The sequence below is a fragment of the Toxotes jaculatrix genome, chromosome 17 (genome assembly GCF_017976425.1).
Source record: "Toxotes jaculatrix isolate fToxJac2 chromosome 17, fToxJac2.pri, whole genome shotgun sequence".
In the NCBI taxonomy this organism is placed as follows: Eukaryota; Metazoa; Chordata; class Actinopteri; family Toxotidae; genus Toxotes; species Toxotes jaculatrix.
The window spans coordinates 12,402,992-12,423,453 of record NC_054410.1 but is presented as its reverse complement, the minus strand read 5'-3'; the positions used below and the strand labels follow the sequence as shown (position 1 = coordinate 12,423,453).

The window sequence follows — 20,462 nt, the reverse complement described above, 5'->3', positions numbered from 1 at the left end:
TACTTTGAGGAAAGATTAAAGTTGTAGCTTTGACTTGCTGGTGTGACTTGAATTGGGGAGGAAGATAATGGGGAAGGCAGATGAAGCCATATTAGTGGTATGTTGATTTGTGATGGTGGGATGCCTGGCCTTGCCATCAGCAATATTTTATATATATTTTTTTTCAACATCACACTTCAATCCTCTTGAAGGATGTTTTATGTAAAATATGCTTTTTGTACCCTTGAAAGACATTTAATCAAGATCAACCTTGGTATTTTAGTAGCCAGTGGCCTAGCTTTGTGAGCTTTCATAATGGAAGACAATTAAGCAGTACTTCCAGTGCTGAAGATCTGCTCTTATGGAAAAAAAAATATTTCTTTAGAGCAAGATTTTACAGGCCCGTTTTTTTTTTTAAAGGATGTGTAGAGGGAAATGTATTTATTTATCGGGTTTATCATGAAGCCTGTTGATTTGAACAACTTTAATAAACAAAGTTATTCAAAAAGTCAAAAAGTATCCTTACTTAAATCAATAGCCTTTTACTGATGCCAAGGACAGTGGTGATTAATAATCATTTGTTCATTTAGGTTGGCTCCATTTTGATTTCCTCTTTTTTTTTTTTTACTATAAAATATTTTGTAACTTTTTTCTATTTAAGCTTCATGCTTAGTAAAAAAAAAAAAAAAAAAAAAAAAAAATCATGCAGGACCCTAACTTCGTCCAGCAAAATAATCTGTTTTTGTCTAGAATACTTCACCTTTTTTGAAATACTTTAATCAGTACTTGTAGCAGCCATTAGCCTGCTGGAAATGTGGCAGCAGGGGAGCACTGCTCTTGTGAATGTTCATTCATGGTTTTCAGAGCATGGCAAACTCGAGTATCCTCACATTGTCCTCTAAGAAAGTGCAGAGAAAATAGTTTTCCTGGGTGGTCCGACTCATTAATACACTCCGCGCTTGTTGATTTACGGCTCACAGTTCAACTGCTGCCAATTAATGTGAAAACACGCAAAAAAAAAAAAAAAAAAAATAGAGAAGGAGGCCAGTGGGGTTCCTCCTGTTTCACAAAACTGAGTCAGGATGAACCTGCCATCCACATCAAGGCAGGACAATCAGAAACTATTGAAAACTTACAGAGAAGGATCCAAAAATGATGCAGCATGATTCAGACTGCGCAGGTAGCACACAGCTCCTTGACCTGTGGGCTAATTTATTGCTAAAGCTGTAACTTCAGCTGTGGTGAGGCCTGATTTAGGGGCTGCAGGTTAATTAAACTGGCGGTTCTGTTTTAATGACGCGAGGATTTTTTTCCCCTTCCGACAGCATAACATTTATTTATTTATTTATTTATTTATTTATTTATTTCTCTCTCGGTTTCTTATTTGAAAAGAAATTAAGAGACAAAGTCTAAAAACAGAGGGCTAATATGCTTAATTGACTCTTAAGAAAAATGACGCAACTCTAAAACCTGACATAAACGCCTTCACGTTTTTGTTTTTTTGTTTTTTTGTTTGTTTTTATCATTTTGGCCTTATAAAAACATTTATATTCATCACTGCTCTATATTTGACCCAGTTTTAAAATGAATGCGCGCCTATTTGCGCTGAAACGCTTGTGTGTGCTTCCTCATAAAAGTTTTTATTACTCGGAGGGTAATAAAACTTTCAAGGAGGCCATGAAAATGAATATGTAAATAAAAAGGACTTAGCATGGCTTGTTGATTGCATCAGCCAAACTAACCTAAAATTATTATTAAGTCTTATTAAGCAGCTACAGTTTGGTTGAGTTAAAGTTAGTTGCTCATATCCTTTTTCCCTTTGTGTGCTGTATTTAGAGGTTGTCATGAAGCCTTTAGTGTAGATCGAAACTAAAAGGCATAGTTATTTTAGTTGTCATTTTTGCACTGTTACTTTAAAAGCAGGAATCCACTGAAATTCCTCATTTTTTTTAATTATTCTGAATCAACACCTTCAAGACAACCAAAGATAAATGGTTAAAAATAAAGAAAACTACTTAAAAGATATTTGCCATTTAAGAGAAGACCAAATTTGATATATTTATTGTTATTATACTTGCTTACAAGAAATTTTAGTATGAATCTATCACAGAAAGCAGCAATAACAAACAGCAAATAGCATATGTATAATAAAATGATGCAGCTCTTCCAATGTTGGCTTGATGGAGAGGAGAGGAGGCCACATGTCTCAAATGTGGACAAAGCTCAGTAAAGTTCATTATTAGTTGTTACATTACCTCTTATAACCTATCACTGACTCCATGTTTTCAAACACTTTGCCACATCAGATAATCACATTTGTTTTGTTACAGAATTTTATCTTCAGCCATGAAGCTTGTTTTGTTTTTTTTATTTATTTTTTTGTGTGTGAGCGTTTGTGAAGAGAATATTTTCTTTTTTGTTTGCGTTCATCCTCCTAAAATCAGCAGCTGCCAGTTGAGGTCGTGCACTGTTGCACCGCAGCCTGTGACCTTGTCAAAAGCAATCACCGTGGTAACACAAGGCTATAGTTTTCCTCTCATCTTAAGACATAATCTCTTTAATTGGTGTCAGAGTTGGGGTCCTTATGGTGAAAGTCCTGAAAATACCCACAGAGACAGACACGCTCACTTGTTGACACTTAAAAAAAAAAAATACAAATGAAACAAGTCCCCGTCAATGTGGTGCTGAAACTTGTTAATCTATAGTGGCGGGTGGGGGGTGTTACTGCAGGCCCCCTAGCCACTCCAATCTGACAGGATCCTTCGACTTAAGTCAGTCCCATCTGACCCCTCAGACTATTCTACCCTTCTTCTATACACCTGCTCAATCTCAGTGAAGATCCCAAGTTGGGATGACAGAGGAGATTTGCTATTAATCCCACAGTGCTTGCACCTTAAGGAAGAAACTTATCTCATCATGGGGTGCGAAATCCTCTTGTTCATTTGGTCCACATTAGGGTTGGGTGATATCTGGGGGCTGCAACTACCATTTATATTCATCATCAGTTCATCTACGGATTATTTCCTTGATTGACTGTTTAATGATTTAGTCTATAAAAAATCAGACAATTGTAATTTCCCAGAGCTGAAGGGGACTTTTTCACATGGCTTGTTTTGTCTGGCCGGCAGTCTAAACCCCAATGTTATTCAACTACAGTGGTGTAAAACTGTGAAAAGCAGCAAATCCTCCCATTAGATAAGCAGGAAATAGAGCACATTTAGCATCTTTGCTTGAAAAATGACAAAAAGTATGCAATTAAACCATCATCAAACTTCTTGCTTGTTGTGGATTAACTGACTAATCAGGGAAGGCCACAGTTCACTGTCAGGGTCACATGAGCTGACCTTGCTTCCAGAACCCCTGGATGAAAAGCCAGAGAATACACTTAAACATCAGTGAGCAGAGGGCAGCCCCGTTTTTCTCATATGTGACCTCGCAGGATCTTGATGCTTTATCAGGGGGTTTCCTTAGGATGACTGTGAGAAGAGGACCCTGACTTCAACCAATTAAATCCCTGGATAGATGTTCATAGGGAGGGAGACAGTAAGCCTTGAGGGATTCAAAGACACATCAGCTTCTGACAGTATGTAATATAACAGGAAGCGTCAAAGAAATGTGACATTAAAGCTACATTAAATGAAAGTATTGCTGGTAGGATTTTTTTTTTTTTACATGAAACATAATTTGGTGTAGTGCAACCCTCTCAAAGAGCAATTAAATAAATTGGTCTCCAGCTGGGAGTTGTTTAAAATTTCTGTTTTCCAAGCCTAGACATTCACCCAAATACTCCTCACTTTTACCACAGGAGAGCAGTGAGGGGAAGAAGAAGAAGGCCAGATGAATGTAGAAAACACACATTAATAAAACAGGAAATTGGGGGCTAAAAAGTGCAAATAATCACTGGATGTGAATGTGTCCATTGAAGCACTCTTTTGGGTGCTAGCCCGATGCTCCCGCTAATGGTCTGTTTCACTGAAGTAGCACCAGGAATGCTAACCTTCTCAATGCTTCGCAACTCAGGGCAAGCATGGCAGCACTCCCATTTGTGTATGTGCGTGCATCTGTGTGTTTGTGTGCGCCTCACTGTCATTATCCTTTCTCTCTCGAAAAAAAAGAGAAAAAACTCATTCTAGCATACTCTCCCATCCTGTAATGAACAGGGTCTACATATTTATGTTTTTGCCAGAGAACACTTGAAACACAAGAGGGGTTAAAGTAAAGAGTGGGGAGGTCTTTGGACCATTTTCAATATTTCCCCCCTCTGTGCCCCATAGGGCAAGTGAGGGGTTTCTTCTTTACAATAATCAGGTGACCAGAGGAAAATAGTGTGGCCTTAACAAGCCCAAATTAAAAAAGAACATCATTTTCATTATGCAGTCAAACACAATTACAAGCAAATGTTTTCTCTGTGGAGCTGCCCCTGCTTTCAGGGGCTTTGTCCCTCGCTCCTTAGTGTGTGCAGAGAAAGGCCCCGGTGGTCAATGGGCAGCTGAGTGGCGTGTTCAGCAGAGGCCCACATCCTTAGCCCCCAGCGCAGAATGTGTTTTGTTAGAAGAGCAGCCATACATTCTGAGCAGATTTGTTGAATTAGAGAGCGCAGCGGGAGACGGGGAAGCGGGGGGTAAGTGATGGGGAGGACTTGTTGCTAGGTGACTGACATACAACTGCAGCATGCCAGTTTTCAGAGCTTGGCACTCCTTGTCTGTTTTCCTTTTTGTTTTGTTTTCTTCCTTATCACTCCCCTCCCCTCCCCTCCCTGCTCCACCCTCCCATCAATTCACTTGTCTGGCTCTCCTTGTTGCTGAAGTGTAGATAATAAAATGAAGAGAAAACAGGCAAAACAGGGTGAAGCACGGAGGATTCTACAGTACACCTCTAGCACCTACTTGGAACCTAGTCATCAGCTTTTCAACTGCGTCGATACTTAAAAACCGCTCTGGTGTTGAGTGTTGTGGGAAAAGAAAAATGCTTTTATGGGCAAAGTAAAGGTGGTTTCCCTCTTTCAAATGTGCTAGTTAGTATAGAATCTGACATAAAGCATTAGCCTCATGGAGACACTTTGCGCTATCAGCAAAAAATAAATAGATAAATAAATAAAGAAAAATAAAGTCTGCTCTTGGGGAGGACAGGCAGAATTTCTCTGAGCCCCCACTTCCCTGCGGGCATCACTGCTTGGTAGATTTGCCATTTGAAAGACTGATATCTTCAAATATATTCCGAGATATGTACAATGATTATTTAATTACCTCCTTCTTTATACCAATGTATAATTTCATTCAATAATTAGAGCCAATATGGGGGTTATTTTGATTTCTTTCTGACAGACTCATTGAATTTTCCTGAGCAAACACTTCCTTCAGTTCCTCTCCTCATTCTGTAAGTGTCTTGTCTATCTCCTGACTGCCTGACTTAGCAGTCTGACCACTTACCTTGTCAACCCCATCACTGCATGTCAAGCATCTCAGACCCTTTCAGAGGACCAGATGCAGACAGAAGTTAAGAGCTTGGTAGATGTGGAGGAGAAGAGTTTAAAATCCAAGGCCATTTGTTGTAGCTCTATTTGTGGGCTTTGATTTATGTATACTCTATAACTGTGGTGGAATATTTTACTGGTTTCTAGTAGATAGAAGTTTTATAATACAAAAATAGACATAGACAGATAGATATACATGCAGGTTTACATGACAAATGTGCCAGTATTGAGTCGCAGTCACAGACATGATAGACGTAATGCTTAATGTATTTTTATTGCCATTTATGAGTATATGTGGGCAACACTTCTGTCTTCAAGTGTATGAATGCATTAAAAAAAAAAAACGACTGCAGCTGCTGGTGCTACCGATTATGGAGAGGCATTGCCTGCACACTTTGTCTCTCCATTTGTCTGAAAATGTATTACACTTTAAGAATTAGACTTTTTTTTTCCCAGTCATCTTTGAACATCACATATTCCCCCTCGGTTTCGCATTTATTTGAAGCTCTGTCTGAAGGTCAAAACCAAATACACCCAAATGAAAAAAAGCCATTGTTGATCTGTTTCTCCACCTCGTGCCTCCCTATTCCTTTTCACCAAGAAAGCATCTTTCTTTCTTTGTGCTGCCAGGGGCTTATGAGACTATCAGGGCACACCTGTGCCCTGACGAAAATTCCCCTGCTCTCTCTAAAGCTGTATTATTCAGCACAAGGCCATGACAGTCAGTGTTTCTAAAAGCATTTGGAAGATTGTAAATGGTGATGCTAAAAACTGTCAGGAACCCACCAATATACAAAAAGAAGAAGGATTGTGTATACAATAGCCATCCTTTATATGTGGGAGGTAGAGAAAATGTCTGAAATAAGATATATGCACTCACATTTGATAGTAAAATAATCTCTGCAAACAGTGTAGCTTGTGTTTTCCAGACAAGCTCAAATATGTCACTTTTGATAAAATATGTGAATCCGAGTTAATGTGAATTTGTCTGGACTTTGAAAGATTTTTGTTGAGATGTTGAGATGACACTGCTGGTTTCATTACACCATGACACCGTTCGACTGTCAATTGGACGTGTTACAGTCCCTAAAAAGACAAAAAAACATTAAGTCATTGCGCTCAGCCATTTGCTAGATTCTGTTTAATTCAGTGCATTATATTTATGAACAAGTGTTATTTATTTGCTGTTCATTGTTGATATGTAATTAGACCGACATTAAAATGAGCCAGTTAGAAGTGTTATGTGAAATATTTGGCAAATAAAATATTGTCTCATTTGGTAGACAGATGACATATCTATAGATAAATAAATGAACATACGGTATATAATTTATAAAATATTTTTTATTCCTGTGACTGTTTAATTCTAATTAATTAATTAATCTGTTTATTTATTTGTTTACAGGAACTAGCACATTTCCTTTGACTCCAACACCAGCTACTGTAGCAGTTTACACTGTAAATCTTTTTTTTTTTTTTGTTTGTGTGTGCGTGTTTGTGTGTGTTTGTGTGTGTGGTCTGTTTGTGTCTGTCCACCTGTGTATGAACAAGTGTGAGTGTGTGCCTGGCAAAGAAAGAGCAGTTATTGATCAGGCTCAGCTCAAAGCCTACATGGACCAGCAGCAATTTGGCCAGGCTCCATACGACTACGACTTCCAAGCTAAGATGGCATTAACACTGTCAGGTTTTACTGGCTCAGCCTCCCTGCTGCTGTCAGTGCTGATGTGCTGCAGTGTGCCAAAATATTTGGCAGAACTTTAATGAAACCGGATGCTGATGAGACCACAGACAAACTTGAATCACATTCTTTGACAATTCCGTGACTAGTAATTAGCTTTCGTGGGTGCATCCGAACTTTATAGATGATTTCAGTGTGGATTTGTTTTCTTGAACTGACTGAAAATGAAATGTGAATTGCGCCCAACTCTGCTTGGGCTGGTTTCAACATCTGAATTAATGCTGCCATATCACCATCGCCACAGCTGGCTTCTACTCAGGCTCACAGCCAGGATTGTATTGATCATATCCTCTACTTTTCTGTGATACGATTATTTTTTGTCTCGTTAGAAAATCCACTGCTGACTTTGGCGTCTTATATCTCTCGCTCATTTACATTGACCCGAATTCCCAGCATGTCTGTTAAGTAGAATGATTTAATCTTCCCTGGCAGGAGCACCCAGAGCACCCCTCTGCTTACCCTCCAAACATGCATTTTTAATCAGTATATTAAGATGTCACATAACAGTCTGAGCTCATCACCAGTGCCGCTGGCCATAGCAGAAATGGATTCAGCTGTTTAAAGTAGTATTAGACCCTGGCTTCTGGCTACTAGAGAGCAATCACTGAATGATGAAGTGTAAAATGTATTTTTCCTATACAAGAACCATACAGAGAGTGACAATTCAGCTGCAAATAAAATGCATTCTTTGTGTCTTTTTAAAAGGATTTGCTGGATATTGCATTCACTGTGTGGCAAAGAGGACCAGTGAAGAAATCTTTTGACTCATCTTCTCAAGGTCTCTAAAGTCTCCACAGGGCCTTGTCCTTGTAGCACAAGACTGCTGATGCCACGCAGTGCACTGAGAGGGCTGTGCACGGTTAAATATCTGAGCATGTGTGAGTGGCGAAAGCGAGATGACTCTCAGCCTGTCAGTTGTGCTTGGAGTCGTGACATCAAGCAGGGACTTGCTCAGTGACACCGGGTAACTCAAGCAATGACATGAGCACACGCACACGCACGCACACGCACGCACACGCACGCACACACACACACACACACACACACAGATAGCCCTGTCAGCTATCTACTGTCAGAGGCATCACCCTGTAGGTGCAGTGGTGAGCTTTGTGCACACAGTGATCAGGCAGCTTGCCAGCTCTGCCTTCTCCTGTCTCTACCTAGATGACTCTCTTCATCCTAATGAGCTCTGTCAGTATGGCATTTGACATAAGCCATCAATAAAGCACAGCTGACAGACATTAAGAGTCCAGAAATCCAGGATATCCCTGGCCTCTGCCCCTTGCAGTGGAAATAACTCCCAAGTCTGAGTTGGCGCTCCATGTGCAATCCGAAGGCAGATTATCATGGTTTTGGTCTGGTCCAGTACTAGGAAACATCCATGCACCACCAGCATAAACATAATTTTTTTATTCTCTCCTTTTGTTTTCTTCTATTTCTAAAATACGATACTGAAATGTGTAGCTTTGCATATGAAGATCATTGGTATTAGACCTTTTATTTCAAATTGCATATAATGGATAAAAAATGCATACGCTCCTTGATTTAAAAACAACAACCTTAGCCAATGAAATCATTTTGGTTTTCAATAGACACTGAGTGTAATTGTGCTGCATTGTATCTGAAGGCTCTTCACAGAGTGAGCCTCTACACTAATAAAAACCCTAGAATGAGGAAACAATTCCATTTTATGGAAACTAATCAAGTTGAAGGAGTCTTTTTGATCCTTATAGTATAGGAGAGTGCAATGCAGTGATGAATGCACCATTTACTATAAAGTAATTCTGAGCTCAGGGTGAAGTCACCGCACAATGAGGGGATGTATGAATCATTCCCCGGAGCTAATGGACACAATCCAGGCTTCTCTTTTTATTTATTTATTTTTTCCCCTCTCTGTCAGATTGCCTGAAGATGCATGGGTAGTTATTAAGGGAATACATACAAATAAATACATGAAATGAATCAAGCATGCCATATAGGTACGAGGAAGAAGTATTTGTAGCTGTTTATTTTTCATGCAAGCTTCTTCTCTGCTTGCACACAACATATTAAATCACACACATCCTAAAGAGACTGTGTAAAGGTCACTGTCGGAAAAACTGTGATAGTGCAGACAAAAGAGCAAAGTCTGTTGCTAGAAGAGACATTTATTGACAGTCATCTATGTGTGCTTGTATGTGTGTGTGTGTGTTGGGGGGGTGGTTGGAGTTGGGGGGGGGGGGGTGTCTAGGAGGAGCAGAGGCTCTTAGACAATGTGAAGTGGAGGTGAGGCCCAGGCGGCATGGCTGTGGCGTTGTGACCTGTGCCCTGACTCACGCATCATGTAGCTCCCTGGCGCCAGAGGTCCTCCTGACTGTGATGAGTTTTGACTCCTGTCACCTTTGGGTGTCGTCAAGATCCTCTGACATGGACAGGATTTTTGTTGTTGGTTTTTTTTCTTTTTTTCTGGAGAGGGTGCTTTTCTGTAGCCTAAAACGCTCTACGGGTGACCACTGTGCCCTACAGAGAACAGAGAGAGAGAGGAGTCATTCAGGAGGCTTTTCCAGACAGTCAAGACGGCACAAAACAAAAAAAGAGGTTTGCTCTTGTCATACACAAACTGAATATCTCAAAAACTGTTCATAGATCCTTGTTCTTTGGAAACCTCCTGTCATGCCAGCAACAATTGTGTTACAAACTCAGTCAGAAACTTCAAATGTACTGGCATCATAATAGGCTATTTGAGATGTTATGTAAAAACTGCACACTCATTCTTTTCTATTGCAATGCATTGTAAACTGTTTGTTAGGGAATAAAATACAAAAAGGGAGACAGAGTGTGGGTGGCGTCAGAGGAAGGTCTAAAGACCAAGCATTCAGTCCACCCACCTGTTCTGACAGTTTGTCTGTAGCTACGTCAATACTGTACATTCATTGAAAAGGTTTTTTTTGAATTTGTTAAATATCTGGTCATACAGTGCTCAGCTTTGAAAACCAGACCATTGTGTTGGATGTTAGAAATTTTTTGATTTTGAATTGATTTTGGACAGTCTACTTTCATTCATTGCACTCGACAGTTGCAGTTCAATATGACTCAAAACAAGGGAGTGGAAAGGAAAGAAAAGCACACCACTGGACGCCAATTTCATGTATGTTTTGTATGTGGAAAATCACTTACTGCTGTGCTCACATTGAATTTCAAGCATGCCGTATATAGCTGCGTGAACAGAGGATTTACTGTTCATAATTACAAGGCTGGAATTTTAGCTCTAACAGCAAAACGCTGTCTTGTACGCACAATCGCTTTGTTGTGCAAGTGCTATAGGTGATGCATGCATTTGTTCATTTGCAATTTCTGCTCTCTATTGCTCTGCCTATTACGCAAACACTCGCAAACACAGGTAATATATAGCAGGCGGTGTGCAACATGCACTCTCCTTAGTTTCATTTAGCCCTTTATCTGGCCAGAAAGTGACTGCATTCAAGAGTGGAATGGATGTAATAATTAGATGCACTCTATAACATGCTCCATAAACGTGTTCTCTCACTTACATTTGCAACCGGCGGGGAAGATAAAACATGGCGATTCTGGGAAACCTTGGATATAGGATCTCACTTTTATGCTGTGTGACAATAGCAAGATTCAATGAAGTTACATTTACAGGCCACAGAAGGTTGATAAAGCCTGTCGTAATTTGCATGAGCACTGCAGAGATTTACACGACAGAAAAATCTCTTTGACAAGTGTGTAATGGCAACCCTGCTTTTGTACGGCCTCAGCGTGTACGTAATGCACAATTCTGCTGGTAAAATTACTCCTTTCATGGCAGAGTTGGGAATGTATGCTCCAGTATAAATATTCATGGCTGCTGTCACCCTCAGTTTTGAAATAGGCATTATGGAATTACATATTCAGCACATAAGGCTAGTGTGAATTGGCTTAGTGGATGTAATGTCTAATATCATGTGCACTGATTATAATAACAGTGGTCTGCCCTGTGAAACAAAAGCTTGGGGGAGGAGTATGTGTGTCAGGGCAGGGCTGGCCATGTGTGTGTGCACCCACGCTGACTGCTGCAGTGTATTGGCTCTCTGCTATCCGTGTCAGCAGGGCTGTGTGACTGAAAGGCACTGGATTACGTACACTGGAGGCCAATGGGTCACTGGATAAGAAGTCTTCTCTGTTACCATAAATCCACAGATTAAATGCAGCGTCGAGAGCTAGTGCTGCCCTGAGGGCAAATGGGTCTGAAAACACAACTCGTAGAGAGCTTTGGCTTAACCCTTCTGTCACTGTGGAGCCACGAGGCAACATCTGAGCGAAGTGACTTCTCTTTAAGTCCTGCTCCATGAGCCTGGCCTTTAAATATATCCGGGTCATCCAGGGGTTATGGGTAGTGTTACTGACATGATATCTTAATTGGAAAGTTAATCCTGTGCTGGGACAGCTAACTCTAACAGTCTGTCGCACAGGGAGAAGTCAACAAAATACTGAGGTCTGACAGCCTGTGAACGCACACAGAGATGTTTTTGCATCCTCCATCTTTGCCCAGCAGAAGTGTCTACCCGCCCCGTGCAAATAACAACATAAATTTACACTGTGTGGCACTGTTTCACATCACTGCCTGCCTTCTCTTGATGCTGGTTAAGTGCTTTGAACAGGCTCAGTGCCTACACAGATAGATCAGAGGGTGTTTACAGTAACAGAGCATGTTAACACTAAGGTGATATCGAGTTGCAGATTGCCACTTGCCAGTGACATTTATTGTGAGCAAACTCCAGCATGTCCGTATGCATGTTTTCGTACATTTCAGTGGGCTTATGAATATGAAGAGCAGCAGTGATGTGGGGGAGGGCAGATGCAGAGGGAAAGGTACTGTAGGTCTGTATGGGATAGTGGCAGGATAGCTGTTGGTGACAGGCTCTTGTAGCGTCTCGTCTGCTCCAGTGATCCTAGGGAATCTGGGTCATTTCCAGCCTGTTCACATGTAACCATTCCCCACTCCTTCCCTCCCTCTGCCCAGGGCAAGCTACGACCCAGCTACATGCTAATGATGACACAAAATAAATCTACTTGTCTCTTATCGGAAATTGGGAGGACACTGAACGGTGGTCCGCAGCAGGGAGCACACTACACCTCTGCTCTGTATCATCCGTCTTTTTATACCTTGCAGTCCTCTCTGTGTTGCTGTTTGTCACTGAGCTGCTTCCTACCTTCAGAAACAAATGTGGATCAAGCTTTTTCTCTTTGGAAATAATCTTCAGACAGTTTAAATGCAGTGAAAGATCTGTAGCAGTTGGCATAACATCAACAGCAGCTACATAAGCTGTGTCCTGATTGTGTGATTGCTGATTGTGTCCATGTTCTGCAGAGCCTTCTTTCCAGTATATTCACAGTCTTCAAGTGACTGTTTGGGATTGTTTTTTTAAAATAACCTTCATGTGGATTATGATAAACAGTGATCGGATGTTGAGATGTTATTTTACTTTCATTTGAAAGCTAATTAATATTTTTGAGGCTTTAAGTTCACTCTCTCCCTTGGAAACAGCAGTTGACTAAGCACTCTCACTTAAAGTCCATTTGGTAGCTGTCCTGGAGCTTTTAATAATATCACATTATCCTTAACAGCAGATGGAGTTTGCAGTGGTTATGGAATTGAAGGTTTTAATTTTTCTCAACACATTTTCAAAATATTAGCTACTTCATGTGGTTAATATTTTTGCTTTTACTGAATTAAGAGAAACAGAGGGCTGATAACAGGAAAACCTCATATCATAGACTTAAATGTAATTCAGCACAGAAACCCTGCAAAGGTTGTATTTTTTTCAGGATGTTACAATGGTCAGATTTTGTTGGAACTCTGTCAGAGATGTTTTGAAATAAATTTGTAGTCATTTTTCAGGTCACATCTTGAGATATGATGGGTTGGATTATATTCTCAGGTGTTTCTCTTATTTTGTCCACACCCTGTACATAACCACTCTGGTTTTGAATCTGGTTCGGCTGATCTCCGGACTACATCGGTTTTAATGAGAAGGTGTGGTTGCAACTGTATGCGCACAAAAAATAAACGATGAAATCTTTATTGAAAAAAAAAAAGTCATTTAAAAATCACCCACACGCCTAATATAAAAACCTACAACGGCATCAAAATCTGTTTTGTGTGATAGAAGACTGGCTGCAGGGATGGCAGTGGCATCCATGAAACAAATGGACAAAAGAAAGAAAAAACAGACGTGTTTGAAAGAGAACCACTGTGCTGCTGTGCTGAATGTGCGGAGATATTGGTGTCAGGAGGCCTAGTATCTCCTGACACAGTGACATAGGCCTGGACTCATTGAGATACAGTAGAGCGTATCTTCGGCTGAGTCTCAGTATATTTAAGATGGCATATAATATTTATCATTTTATATGGAGGGTAAAATGTCAGGGGCATTAAATACAGAAATAAATGAGGAAGGCTACCACCAGGAATCCGAGCAATTAAATAAAAATAATAATACGTGAATTAAAAAATGGGCCTATTTGAGAGTTCTTTTTTCCACGAGATGAATACGCGGAGAATGTAGTTACCTGATTATTAGCGCAGTAATATTAAAGCCCGAATTCACTATGGGAAAAAAAGGGTGCCCGGATCTTCTTTTTTTATGTTATGAATCTTTAAACAGCGCCTATAAGGTAGACGTGTTGCTTACAGAGCATAGTCTACAATTGTTATTTCCAGCCCTCCGTTTAAGAGATCCAAAACCCGCCTATGTTTTATTGATCCGCGCTTCCTAGAAAAGGTATTGCAGTGCTTGTAGATTTAGTTTGGGACCGGCAGCCTGCAGGGATGAAATATTTACAGGCAGCTAAATATTTCAGACCAGCACCTTGTCATTCGCTCTCGCAATTTACTTCCACTGCTGCATCTGATGTGAGGTCTTATTCTTTATTTACCAATATTTACCCGTTGCTGTGATAGCCTGAAATGGGTGAATGAATGAATGATAGACAGAATGGTGTTAATCTGTTCACCGCTCCTCCACAGTGGTCACTCCATCTGCTATAAATGGACATTTTCATAAAAGATGATGCGACCTATTTGTTTGTCAAAGCAGGTCAGTTTATAACAAACACACAGGCATCATCAACGCTCTGGATAATTAAGTTGTTTTTTTTTGTTTTTGTTTTTTTAATTCATCTGTAGTGATGATGCAGTCTCCAGCAAACCAGCAAGAGAATGAGCAGCTTCCTGTGCAGAAGGCATTTCATAACCCCGCATCAAGAGTCTATAATTCATGCAAAAAGAGCCCGAAGGGGATTTAGTTCTAGTGTGTGGTGTGTGCGTGCGCGTGCATGAGAGAGAGAGAGAGAGAGAGAGAGAGAGAGAGAGAGAGAGAGAGAGAGAGAGAGAGAGAGAGAGAGAGAGAGAGAGTGTGTGTGTGTGTGTGAGGGGGTGTATCTGTGAAAATAATATCAGGCTTTTCCGTCAGAATGAACTTTACTACTGTATCCAGCCATGAAATAATCTGACCCGACACTTCAAACCATCTGCGCTATCTATCCGCCCTCTTATTTACTAAATCAGCCTGTGCACAAAACGGAGTGTGTCTGATACTAAAGCCGAGTAGCCTGGCAGGGCCATGATAATCCTATATACACACAAATACGACGTTTCTCCCCTGCTATGTTTTACAGCTATCACCGCCTGGAAGCAGCCTCCCTTCGCTGATGCTGTCGCTACTGATAGGCTGCAACCATATTGTAAATATAAGCAACTGTAAGTCTGCAGGGCTCACCATAACACACACACACACACACACACAAGATATAACAGCAATCAATTAGCCTGTGTTTTCAAAAAGTGAAATTTATTCATTCCCCCTCATAAAAGAGCATGCATCATCATAACCCAGGCTCTAATGTCACACATTATGATTAATAAGTGAAGATTTTGTGAAATTTAAAAATGCAGTTTAAAATTGCCTTGACGAACTCTCTTCAAGGTTGTGAAACTGTGCTGGCTGTAAATTCACAGTCCTGTTGAAACAAAGGTCACATTGACCCTTTTTTGGAAAAAAATAAAATACATAAAGAAAAAATAAAAGATTAATACAATATAGCATTGATAACTTAGAATATACAAGGATATTGAAAATATCTGAATATAAAAATAAAGAAATATAATCTTATTTTTGAAAGCATAGCCTAGATTCAGATTGTACAGAAACCTCCAGCAATGCAGGCTTATGATATAGGAATATTATTGTATTATAGGCATAATGAGACTGTAGGAGATTAAAAATATATCCTATCATAAGTGAGGTCAGTATAAAAAAAAACACAATTTAGTAAACCAAGCTAAACACAGTATAAATATCAACTGTGTAAATATTGTCTAAAATTTACATAACACTGTATAATATTATCTGCTGATCTCGGGGTAGCCTGCAGTCATCGGGGATGTGTCATTTTGCTGCGTAAAAGCCTGTTTCAAGAGCTCTAAAGGGAGACTGAGCTGAGCGTGTTTGCCTGCTTTGGCACTCCACTATATAGACTGAAGAGTCTTTCTTTTCCACCGCCCGCCGTACAAAGGCAGAGGGTGTTTGGGAAGCACGGTGGGGCAGCTAAACGTTTGAACACTGCGAAGCAAAAAGGTCAAAATGTTTATATTATTTTTGAAAAGGGAGGTGCTGAGATCTTCTTTCCGCCTGATTGGCCGAACTTGACAGTGATTGACGTGCATCCATGGCAACCGGGCAGCCAATCTGCCAAGTCCAATAGGAAATCATCGGAGGGGGCTTGACTGTCTTTTTCTCCCCCCCTTAAAAAATACATCTCGGCTCCGGCTTTAATTCTTTCGTACTTTCAATCTCAGCCTACCTTGAAAAATACATCGCGGCTCCGGCTTTAATTTTCTTGCACCCTCAGCCCTTTGCCAGCCAAGTTTGCCAAGCCCGAGGATGCGGTAGCCGGCCCCCACGCAGCATCGTTCCTCCTCCGCGGTGTTTGGTGTTTGCGTTTTTCACGGCTGGTCAGACGACTGGTTCGGTAACTTTGGGATTGCCTTGTTTTTTGGGTGTTCTTTGGATTGCCTTGGCGCACGGAGACAAGAAGCAGAGGACTCGGCGCGGAGGAGAGAGAGAGAGAGAGGAGAAAGGAGGGGGAGAGGGAAACACAGGAGAAGCCTCCATGTTTCAGCTGCCCATCTTAAATTTCAGCCCCCAGCAGGTCGCCGGGGTCTGCGAGACTCTGGAGGAGAGCGGGGACGTCGAGCGCCTCGGCCGCTTCCTCTGGTCTCTGCCCGTAGCGCCAGCGGCCTGCGAGGTCCTCAACAAGAACGAGTCGGTGCTGAGGGCCCGGGCCGTCGTCGCCTTTCACACCGGCAATTTCCGTGAACTCTACCACATCCTGGAGAACCACAAGTTCACCAAAGAGTCGCACACGAAGCTGCAGGCGCTGTGGCTCGAAGCGCACTACCAGGAGGCTGAGAAGCTGCGGGGACGCCCGCTGGGGCCGGTGGACAAATACAGGGTGCGGAAGAAGTTCCCCTTACCCAGAACCATCTGGGATGGAGAGCAGAAAACCCACTGCTTCAAGGAGAGAACCCGGCACTTGTTAAGAGAATGGTATTTGCAGGATCCCTACCCGAATCCCAGTAAAAAGAGGGAGCTTGCACAGGCTACTGGACTTACACCCACACAAGTAGGAAACTGGTTCAAAAATCGCAGACAAAGAGACAGAGCGGCGGCTGCGAAGAATAGGTGAGCTACATGCATCTCTTGGATGGTTTTTCATCACGATAGCTGCAACAGTAAACTAATTATTTGGTCATAGTAGAAAGGAAAAAAAACATCCTGCATCCGGACTCGATCTGTGCATCATGTGATTTATTAAAGGCTACACATTCAGTTTAATATGACAAAACAGGCCGTAACCCACGCTGCTTGGAGCCATTCGATTCTGATATTTCTCTGGATATTAGATTCAAAATCATCCTGTAATCCCAAGATCAGGGCTGCCCACAGTCTCTGTAATGAAATTATATTTTAAGAAGGGCTGAAATGCAGAAAATGGCCAGCCAGCACATAGTGACAATAAAAGAAATATTTGGAGAGCAAATGGATTATTGAGAGAACAAAGCTCTGGATAAATGGTTTATACTTGTAATTGCTGTGAATGAGATTAAACACAGTACTGGGGAACAACACTTAATCTGAACTGCTTTAATGTATTATTTTATGCTTATTTTATTGTAATTATACCCCAGTATAGACCAGTGGTTCAGTAATAATATTATATATATATATTACATGTATTTCTGAAAGATAATGCGCTAATTGCCAATTACAATTGTAGCTACTCTGTTGAAAGGCCCATTGCAGTGTGGGTCGAGGTCACACTGCTGTGATGGTCATGTTTAATGTAGCTAAAATAGCCTATAATTGTTCAATAGGTACTTATAGTGAATGGTATAAGCTATATATTCATTAGTGAGATCTTCGTGAGAAAAAGCAGCGTTTTAAACCTCCCACACTGGTCTATTATTTCGTAAATATCTGTGATCTTGCTGTGGTGCTTGTACAATATCGAAAACAGTGTTATTTGTTTTTATCAGGAATATTTTCAGCCATATTTTTCCCAAAGGGAAAAAATGTCAGTTTTTCGTAATTAATTTTTTTAGAATGTGTTTTGTGAAAGTGAAAATGAAAAAAAAAAAGCTAATTAGTTTGAATAGTTCCATTTGTTTCACTCCTATTTTTTCAGGAAATGTTTAGACATTGAGTATTTATTTTTAAAAACACGGCAGAAAATAGGCCCACATCTACAAATTAAAATGACCCTTAGTTCAAGAACGTCCTGGGAGGAAGCTGTTGTGCAACTAGATAATTTTCTCATACGATTTTTTTCTCAAATAGTTGTCAGAGGGAAAAAAAGACTAATATTTTTACTATATACTGAAAAGACTAAACATCCTCCACAACCGCCGTTTTCATGTCATGTTGTCCCGTCTCTCCGTGTCCTCCTCAGGCTCCAGCAGCAGGTCCTGTCCGGCGGCTCGGTTCGCTCCCTGGCGGACGAGGACGGCACCGTGGACCGCCTGGGGAACTCGTCCAGTCCGGAGGCCAGTCTGTCCAGCAAAGCAGCCGCCTCAGCCATCTCCATCACCTCCAGCGACAGTGAATGTGACATCTGACGGGCAGATCGAGGGTGTTGATGAATTAAAGGGGGATACGAGTGAAAGACAATCTAATAAAACAAGTCATAGTGCCTGCGTTGAGTTAAAAAAAAAATACAAAAACAAACATACACACACACATACACACATGCTCACACACAGACTGATACTGACTGATATTTGACGGCTGCCAAAACATGAGGGGATGTGATCTGACTGCCCGTCCTTATCCTTTTAGGCCTATAGCCTACTTTTGTTTGCGTTTTACCCACGTGTGGATAACTGAACTTAATACGGACGAAACATATTTCACGGACTAATAAACCAACGCCCCGAGATGAAACGTTGAAAAAGAAGAAAAAGAAAACAAAAGAAAAAAAAGAAAAAAAAGGAAAAAGGATGAAGGCATCCGAGCGCCTAACCTGTTGTTCTCTGTGGGTATTTCATGTTGAAAAAGAACTGTGATATTTTTACTTTACTTTCAAAGTTTTATAAATAATGTTTATTTGCCTATTTAAAACGATCTGCTCTGTCTCTTCGAATTTCATATTCATTTGCTTGGTGTTTTTAATACTTACCTTGTACACAGGTGAACCTGTTGAGCATGCGCGCTTTAGTGAAAATGTGTTTCCGTAAAAGAAAAAAAAAAAGTAAAGATAACTTAATAAAATAATTGTTGATCAAGAGAGCATAAATTTTAATTTTTAATTGTTTTTTTGTTTTGTTTTGTTTTGGTTTTTGGGGGGGGGTTGTCTTGTGGGGGGGGGGCGGAAGAAGACACAAAGCGATGAATAAAATTGGATTAAAAAATATTAATATTGTTATATAAAATCCTCTTGGCTGTTTTCATGAGGAGAGAACTTGACGCCACAGTGCTACATCCCCTGACACGTTTCAGAGCGGGGACTAATTGGCCGACATGCCTGGCGTCCTGTAACGCAGGGTGACAGCGAGAGGTCACGGAGAGGCCGACTCACTAACCCGGATGATCTGCGAGAGAGATCATACAGATCAAAACACAGCAGATTGTGGAAATGAGCTTTAGACAATGCAGAAACAGGCTTCTTAAAATGCAAGTGTCCATTTTCCCAAGACACCCAGGCTCTGATTTAACAATCAGGCCGTGCATGGCTCAAATGCATCCTTTAAATTAACATAAAAAAGGGGGCTGCAGCCCCTCTCGTCACAGATTTGATATGGCTAAATCAATATGATTTATATATTTTTAAATTTGCGTAGCATAAATTCACATATGTGGCATTAGCTTACAATTACAAACCAAAACTAATTGTTTGATAGATTTTTTTAGCAATATCCCTTCAATTTAAAAAAATCACATTATTGTAACGAAAATTAACAAAATATTGGCATAATATTTTTTGCTCCAGTGGTTAGTGAAGCTATGATAATTTTGACTGATATTAGTTTTCTTTCTTTCTTTTTTTTCCCTACAATGCATCCTTCGAAACTTAAATCTGGGATTCAAGCATCCCTTTCCAAGGCTGACAACAATTACACATTTCTCAGCAGCATTTCTACTGGACCATAAATAGACTTTAAATCAGAACAAATTGCCTGTTTACTGTTCAGCCTTAACACGTTGAGGATCAGGATGAGAGCAAAGCAAAGTGAGCAAAAGCGGACTAAACCAGAAGTTAAAGTTGAGCTTTTCCGGCTGATGGGACAGACACCTGGTTTCCTCCCATTTGCAATTAATGAGGCTACAGTAACTTCTTAAACAGACAAAAGTCTTTCAGCGTGAACAACACAGAAGCTAAATCTGTATGGAGAGAGAGAGAGAGAGGGAGAGAGAGGAAACAAGTGAAGGGAAATAAATGGGGTTGGAAGGCTTTTTTTTTTTTTTTTTTTTTACTTTTGCTGCCTCTCTTTCAAACCACAGGGACAAAATGGCTGAATATTTCCGTTTCTATTGAAAAATAGAGGACGACCGGGAGACTAGATGAAAAAGTCTTTCTCGCAGTCAATAAGGTTGTCAAACTGGTCAGCGGTAATCAGTGCTAATGATGGGTCTCCGGTCCCTGCTCGGACAAAAGGGGCCCTGCCGCTGTTTTGTGAAGGGAAGCGACCGCGGGTCCCCTCTCCAAAGAAAAGACTCCTGTGAGGGTAGTCTG

General features: G+C 40.8%; 1 protein-coding gene across 1 annotated transcript; it reads left to right on the top strand.

Moving 5' to 3' along the window:
• Nucleotides 1–16,343: 16,343 nt before the first annotated feature.
• six6a (SIX homeobox 6a) lies at nt 16,344–18,933 on the top strand. The gene is made up of 2 exons (XM_041060006.1): nt 16,344–16,915; nt 18,183–18,933. The coding sequence occupies exons 1-2, from the start codon at nt 16,344–16,346 to the stop codon at nt 18,346–18,348; spliced, it is 738 nt and encodes a 245-aa protein (XP_040915940.1). The 3' UTR covers nt 18,349–18,933.
• Nucleotides 18,934–20,462: the final 1,529 nt, after the last annotated feature.

Bases quoted from the DNA above. Each gene is read 5' to 3' on its own strand.
- six6a (XM_041060006.1), top strand. From the start codon at position 16,344: ATGTTTCAGCTGCCCATCTTAAATTTCAGCCCCCAGCAGGTCGCCGGG. The intron at 16,916-18,182 runs GTGAGCTACATG...TGTCCTCCTCAG, and splicing joins GCGGCGGCTGCGAAGAATAG to GCTCCAGCAGCAGGTCCTGT.